Below are 7,500 nucleotides of genomic sequence, written 5' to 3'. Positions count from 1 at the left end.
TGACCTCATCATCTTGTCTTACCTGTCCAGCACCTCTCTGACTGTCCTCAGGTGATCAGTGTTGAGCCACTGGACTCCTCCCACCACCAGCACCGTCAGGTCAGAGTTCACCAGAGGTCGAGACCTTCAGGGACAGAGGTCGTCAGCAAAGACAGAACATAAGGATCTGTATTGGTACCCCCCCCCCCCACACTTCCTGTCACCTGTGGAGCAGCTGCAGCAGCGCCTGCCTGAACGTCGGCCTCTTCTTCTTCTCCAACCAGAACTGAGGGTAGTACGAGTAGCTGACCAGGCTCTGCCCCCTGTTCAGGTTCCTGTAGACCAGTGTGTCGTGAGCTTTGCCCCAGTCCTCCAGACTCGAGTTGACTCGCTCCATCAGGAAGAACATCATCCCACGATTGGTCGAGTCACCGATAAACAACACCTGAGGGGGAGGGGCAATGGACAGGTGAGTCACCTCCACCATCAGGACACCTGTCCACATACTGGACCTGGTCTGAAAACAGTTTCACTGTAGGGACCAGGTTCAGGTCTTTCATCAGAGACCTCACCTGTGATCACATGACCTCACCTTCCTGTCCATCATACAGTCCTGCAGCAGGGAGCGGTCCACTAAAAGGTGAGAACAGCCGTCTGGCTGCCAGGCAACCTCCCTCCAATCACAAGTCCTGTTGTCAGAACAGCTCAGACACGGAACCACCCACCGACCTGAGACAGGTGAGACAGGTGTAAACTCTCAGAGATAATAGATTGAACAGATCTGATACCGGGGACAAGAAGTGACATCAGACCTGGTGCGTGTCCTGAGCTGCAGGTCTGAAGTGGACTCCGATACCTGATGAAGGGCTGGAGACCACAGGACCGACCGGGCCGAACCAGCAGACCGCAGTCCTGAAACCAGAACACAGAGAACCTGTCATCAGTCTCAGTTCTTCTTCTTCTTCTCTTTGTGTCACAGTCGTAGTCTCGTGGTCAGAGGTCAAGGTCAAATAAACTGGACCAGCTCAGAGGCCCTGTGAGAGCCGCCACGTCTGGCCCTCAGTTCAGAGACACCGCCATCAAACACGCTGTACCAACACACACACACACACACACACACACACACACACACACACACACACACACACACACACACACACACTCTCCATGACTTCAGAAGACTTTACATTTACTTACATTTATTTCCTGGAGTTACTTTAACCTTAACCATAACTACTAGTTGTGTAACCCTAAACCTCAACCCTAACTAAAGTTAACATAAACTAACCTTAACCTAAACTAAATGAAGGTCAACCTAAAGATTTAATGGGGACTTTGTTTTGTCTCCATAATGTGACTGTGTCCCCACAACATGAGTAATATGTGGACACACGCATACACACACACACACACACACACACACACACACACACACACACACACACACACACAATAACACACCTCTCCCTCTGCTGCAGGTTTCGTGGCGGCGGTGTCACATTCCTCACCACGGCGTCGCAGCTCACAACAAAGTGCGACAAGAAAACTTAACAGGGATTTTCTTGTTCGTACCTGAGCTCAGTGTAAACGTCAAACAGACGAAGGCTGGTCTGAGATCAGCCACAAACTCCAAACACACCGACACCTTTCATCCTCTGAGCGACTGAGCCGCTGCCACGTACAACGCTCCGCTTCTACTGAGGTGACCTGCAGTCATCAGGTTCTACCATCCCACGTCCCACAATGCATCACACACCAACACACTCGACACAGTGAAAACATCATGCTGCTGAGTCCAGATAAGACCAGAACACACCTGGACCTGGTCTACCAGGACCACCAGAGGACACAACCTCTCACTTTAAATGTTCATGTTCAGGTTTTTTAGAATCTGTTCTGGATTTATTAAAATGTGGAAAATGAAATATTATAAGAATAAGAAAGAAAGAAAATAAAAAAGTTGAAAAGTTGAAATTAATTGTATGAAAATATATTAAAACTGTTGTTCAGAACTGTTCAGATTTGATCCTCTCTGTGATTAGAACACGAAAGATGATTTTACACAAAGTCTAATAAGTAGGAACCAACAGATTAGAGAAATCTGTTTGAACAGACATAATCCTCTCATGAGATCAAAGAGCTCCACTGATCTCAGACCTGATCTGATCCGACTCTGAGTAAACCAGGCCCATAATCCAGATCAGCACAGTCATCAGATCATATCAACTGTTGCTGCTGCCTTTTTGGGAAACGGACTGAGGGACGTCCTCAGAGACCTGAAACCACGAGCAAACCGAGACCAGAAGACGGACCAGAGTCGGCAATCACAGCGACATCACATCAGGTCTGTGGACTAAGGTGTCTCGTCATGTCCTCTGCTCTGAGACCTCCTGTCCAAGGACAGCGTCCATCAGCCTGATGTGTGTCATGTAACTGATTTTAATGAAGCTTTGTGTCGTCTGTCAGGAACATCTGCAGGCTTGAATCTGTTGGAGACACGAGGTCAAAGGTCATAGAGTCTCTGCCAACACATTGTGTTCTGTTTAACTGAGGAATGAAGCTTCACTTTCACAACACGTGTCTCCTCCCTCCTCCTCTCTGTCTGTCTGGGTTCTCAGTCAGTCCAGTTGTCGGGGGTGGGGGGTGCATTCATGTTTGACTGTAACAGCAGGACAACACCTGAGTCTGAAACGGTCTGAACACAGACCTGGTTCAAACAGACCAGGGAACTGGATTCTGGTTCACTTTTATTTTTCCTGACAGAAGGAGAGTCCTGATCTGATCTCAGACCTGCACACAGGATTCTCACACACACACACACACACAGGTTTTTGTCAGGTGACACAGAGGATGTTGCTGTCAAAATAAAAGCTCATTACCTGAACATTCAGTTTCTTGTCTGACATCACTGACTTCAGCTCTGTGTTCATGCACCTGTCCAGGTGTTGGTCTCAGACAGGTGAGGACAGTGTCACTTCAGATTCAACAGCTCTGTCTGTCAGACATCAGAGTCTAAATCCTGGTCCAGGTCCTGGTTCGGTGACTCCAGTCTGTTCAGGTTCAGGCCTCACGGCTGTTACACAACAAACCTCCTCAGATGAGGAAGTCCTCCAGCTGGACCCCGGTTTATACAACTAGATTTCACAACTGACGAGAGCCTCTGCAGTGGACCTGAGATCCTGGACCTGGTGCATCTGGATCATCAGCAGAGATCAGATCAGGACTCAGAGGCTCAGGCCGATAGTCCGGGGACCACATTCACTCAGCCCGGGTCCTGAAAGAGGCATCGAACACTTCCCTCACAAACATCTGGACCATAAAGCCGAACCTGACAGGAGGATGAACACCTGTACAGAGACTCTGAGAGACACAGCCGGACTGGACTGTATGAACGCTGCGGTTTGAAGTGAAGCCCCTGGTCTGTCCTGGTCTCTGATCTGGACTGCTTCACCCAGATATTATTACAGAACAGTGCTTACCATCAACCCAGGTAGAGAACCAGAACCAAAACCAGGACCAGGCTGTAGAATATCAGGTTCAGCTCAGTAGTGAATACAGTCCCTGAAGTCTGCTAATGCTAGCCACCAGAAGCTAACACACACAGCAGAGCTGGTCTGTGAGGTCTCTCAGGGTTCAGGACTTGGACAGTGTGTAGTTTGTGTGTAGCTGCAGAGTGTCACAGAGACCAAGATGAAGAGCAGATCCTCATCCTCACTGCAGCTTCATTGTTACACTGTAAAAACTCTAAACTGTTACTTCACACTACAATGCTGTCATAATAAACACCATTAAGGTCTGATCCTTGATGTGGACTCTGTGTGGTTGTCATGGAACCCACACCCGTTAAACACACACTGTGTTACCATGGAAACATCAGTCACCAAACACTGATCAAGTTTTTCACCCTTGAAGAACTGAAGTGTTTTTGACGTTTTGGTGCTGATGAATAAACATCGACCACCAGCTGATCATTGGCAGAAAACAGATCACACAGAGACACAAGAACCCCACGCTGGTCCTAAGCTTTGGTTCTGGACCAGGGTACCAGGAAACTGCACTGGGGTCTCAAAGGGTTTTTAAGGGTTATACAAAGTGTATAAACACTGTTGTTCTGTGGTCTGTTGTTCTGTGGTCTGTTGTTCTGTGATCTGTTGTTCTGTGGTCTGTTGTTCTGTGGTCTGTTGTTCTGGTCTGTTGTTCTGGTCTTTTGTTCTGATATGTTGTTCTGTGATCTGTTGTTCTGGTCTGTTGTTCTGTGGTCTGTTGTTCTGGTCTGTTGTTCTGTGGTCTGTTGTTCTGATATGTTGTTCTGTGATCTGTTGTTCTGGTCTGTTCTGTTATTTGTTGTTCTCATCTGTTGTTCTGTGGTCTGTTGTTCTGTGATCTGTTGTTCTGTGGTCTGTTGTTCTGGTCTGTTGTTCTCATCTGTTGTTCTGAGTTGTTGTTCTGAGTTGTTGTTCTGTGATCTGTTGTTCTGGTCTGTTGTTCTGTGGTCTGTTGTTCTGGTCTGTTGTTCTGTGGTCTGTTGTTCTGATATGTTGTTCTGTGATCTGTTGTTCTGGTCTGTTCTGTTATTTGTTGTTCTCATCTGTTGTTCTGTGGTCTGTTGTTCTGTGATCTGTTGTTCTGTGGTCTGTTGTTCTGGTCTGTTGTTCTCATCTGTTGTTCTGAGTTGTTGTTCTGAGTTGTTGTTCTGTGATCTGTTGTTCTGGTCTGTTGTTCTGTGGTCTGTTGTTCTGGTCTGTTGTTCTGTGGTCTGTTGTTCTGATATGTTGTTCTGTGATCTGTTGTTCTGGTCTGTTCTGTTATTTGTTGTTCTCATCTGTTGTTCTGTGGTCTGTTGTTCTGTGATCTGTTGTTCTGTGGTCTGTTGTTCTGGTCTGTTGTTCTCATCTGTTGTTCTGAGTTGTTGTTCTGAGTTGTTGTTCTGTGATCTGTTGTTCTGGTCTGTTGTTCTGTGGTCTGTTGTTCTGGTCTGTTGTTCTGTGGTCTGTTGTTCTGTGATCTTTTGTTCTGTGATCTGTTTTTCTGGTCTGATGTTTGTTGGATGAACTGATTTAGACAGATTTAAACCAGGGCACATGAACATGAAGCAGCTAAGCTCAGGACAGAAACCTGTGGACCTGCAGCTGTGACCCACATGACCCAGGAGGGGGTGTCAGTCGGGGGGGACTGAGAGTGGGTTATCACCTGCGGTTAATGAACACCTGTTGTGTACCTGTCCTCCACAAGCAGCAGCAGCTCTCGTTTTATCTTCACATGACACAGCTTCAAAGAGCAGACCCCACACCGCATCAATAGCCTCTCTGTTCTCCAGGGGCCCGAGCAGGGGCCCGAGCAGGGGCCCACTGACCCCCCAGAGGGAGGAGTGAACACCTACTCTCTTCATGTGTCTTGCTTTAATTGAGCCCTACAGGTGGATCAAAGAGGACGGGTGAGGGAGGAGGCTGAGAGAGAAACATAATTTATTTTACCTGAACAGAGATCAGGTCTCTCTCCACTGAGCTGATGAAGCCACCGTCACATGGTCAAAAGCTCTGGAACCAACAAGCTTCACCGAGCTGGATTTATTCTGTCTCCAGCGATCGAAGCAGTTTCACTGAAATCCTTTGATTTCGGTTCAACATGTTGTTTACAGTCTCTGATCTGAAGCAGACGAGAGTCCAGACACAGAATCAAGGACAGAAATCTGGACCAGATTTCTTTATGAGACACATGAGACAGGAACTGAAAAATTCAGTGACACGTTTCTGAGAGTCTCTGTCGTCTGCAGTCGAGCAGAGAAAGATTTATTCTGATGTTTGGATTTCAAACACAAACACAGATTCTACCGTGAGAGAATCTTCAGCCATTCTGGAAAAAACTGGCTCCGACTCTATCCTGGGTCTGGGTCTATGGACTGGTCTGGGTCTGGGTTTGGGTCTGTAGACTGGTCTGGGTTTGGGTCTGTAGACTGATCTGGGTCTGGGCCGTGTGTTGTACAGTGAGCACAGTGAGTCGTCTCCATGTTTTTTATCTCGTCATGATGACATCACATCCTCCCCACAGCCCAGCAGCCAATAGGAAAGCAGCTGACCTACCTGCACGAAGCTGCACATCACATGATCTCCAAACATGGGCAGACTTGGTCGGCTCTCGCGGTACATGTGGACTGTGTAGATCGTCATGACGATGGGCTGCGGCTCGGCGTCGTCCGTCACCAGGATGCTGATCCTGCTGTCGCCGAGGCCGACTGGGTAGTTTGCCATCCTGTGGACAAGAAACTTCAATCATCTGTGAGGGGGGACCCGGGGTCGGGGGTCAGGTCCTGATCTCACCTGGGTCCTCGGTGCTCGTCCAGGTGGACCCGGCAGACTGAGCTGACGGGCTCTGGCCGAATTCGAACCGTCACCGTGTCAAAGGTCACCTCAGCACGGTACTCCTTCACCCACGGGCTGAAGGGGGGAGTCAGGGTGAGGGGGGGGTCGGTGTAGATCTGTCTGAGGCGGGGGTCCACACAGGGACCTGACCCACACAGAGAAATCAACCAATCATAAGGCTGGATGGCAGGTACAGGGTGTATGACAGTCTGACATGATGCAGGAATAACTGCTGTCGTCATGGATACTGTATCACACAGATGAAGCCAGTGTCTCACCTTTATCTTCGGCTCCGCCCTGTGACGAGTACGCCGCTGACTCCTGATTGGTCAAAGCTCCCGTCCCATCACTTCTGTCAGAAACATGAGGTTTGTTAGTTTCTTCACAATAACAGGTTTACTTCCTGTTTGTAGAATGACTCACAGACTGCTGGAGCAATGAATCATGGGATGTTGTTCTGCTCTGAACATTTCATAAATAAAGCACTGTTACAGATGTTGCTCTCCAGATGTGACAGAAGCAGCTGGTTTGGGTTTCTCCTCATCATCCTCACCTGAAGCTGGAGTTCCTCTGGAGCTCGTAGTAACGGCTCATCCTGATTAGGAGGTCAGAAACGCTCAGAGAGGAGGAGGAGGAGGAGGAGGAGGAGGAGGAGCAGGAGGAGGAGGGGCTGGGATACAGCTGCAGAGAAACAATAAATAGCATCAGACCAGGTGACTTCAGCTCCTCTCCAGGTGTAGTTCAAAACATTTGTATGAGTTTCAGGGATGTGCTGAGTTTTAAGGGGGTGGGGGCGTGATGGTGCAGCAGCTCCACCTTCAGGTGCTGAGGTGTATTTGTTGTGTCAGTGCAGATACACTGACAACATCATAATATATATGATAATAATATACATTAATAATATACATTAATAACACATAATAATATATAATAATATATATTAATAATAATATATATATATATATAATATAATAATATGGCGCCGCATGAGTGGCAGCCTGCCACAGCAGCTCTGTACTCTTTTACTCTTTTTTACTCTTTAGTGTGATTTTTTTTTCTTTTACTACTTAGTGTGATTTCTTCTCGTATTACACCGACACTTTAAGCAAGTGCAGCTATGGGTGTTTATACTTTTACCGTAGTGTTTTGCCTCTTGCTATTT

The 7,500-nt window shown here is 47.7% G+C and overlaps 1 protein-coding gene across 2 annotated transcripts in view; it reads right to left on the bottom strand.

The window, feature by feature from the left end:
* Nucleotides 1-7,500, bottom strand: part of cped1 (cadherin-like and PC-esterase domain containing 1) — a 20,651-nt gene that overhangs the window by 4,351 nt on the left and 8,800 nt on the right. The window contains exons 11-18 of one of the 2 annotated variants that reach the window (XM_023397481.2): nucleotides 6,892-7,019; nucleotides 6,617-6,690; nucleotides 6,297-6,483; nucleotides 6,060-6,228; nucleotides 792-891; nucleotides 572-708; nucleotides 204-424; nucleotides 23-124 (exon numbers count right to left, since the gene is read on the bottom strand). In XM_023397481.2, the coding sequence (XP_023253249.1) occupies nucleotides 23-124; nucleotides 204-424; nucleotides 572-708; nucleotides 792-891; nucleotides 6,060-6,228; nucleotides 6,297-6,483; nucleotides 6,617-6,690; nucleotides 6,892-7,019 (1,118 nt within the window). The remainder of the gene's footprint in view (nucleotides 1-22; nucleotides 125-203; nucleotides 425-571; nucleotides 709-791; nucleotides 892-6,059; nucleotides 6,229-6,296; nucleotides 6,484-6,616; nucleotides 6,691-6,891; nucleotides 7,020-7,500) is intronic. The other variant, XM_023397482.2, reaches the window with a different exon arrangement.

The sequence above is a fragment of the Seriola lalandi genome, unplaced genomic scaffold (assembly GCF_002814215.2).
Source record: "Seriola lalandi dorsalis isolate HSWRI2012SDOR001 ecotype SW California unplaced genomic scaffold, Sedor1 jcf7180002055008, whole genome shotgun sequence".
NCBI classification, from domain to species: domain Eukaryota; kingdom Metazoa; phylum Chordata; class Actinopteri; order Carangiformes; family Carangidae; genus Seriola; species Seriola lalandi.
Note: the sequence above shows the minus strand (reverse complement) of the source record. Positions and strands in the feature narration are given on the sequence as shown.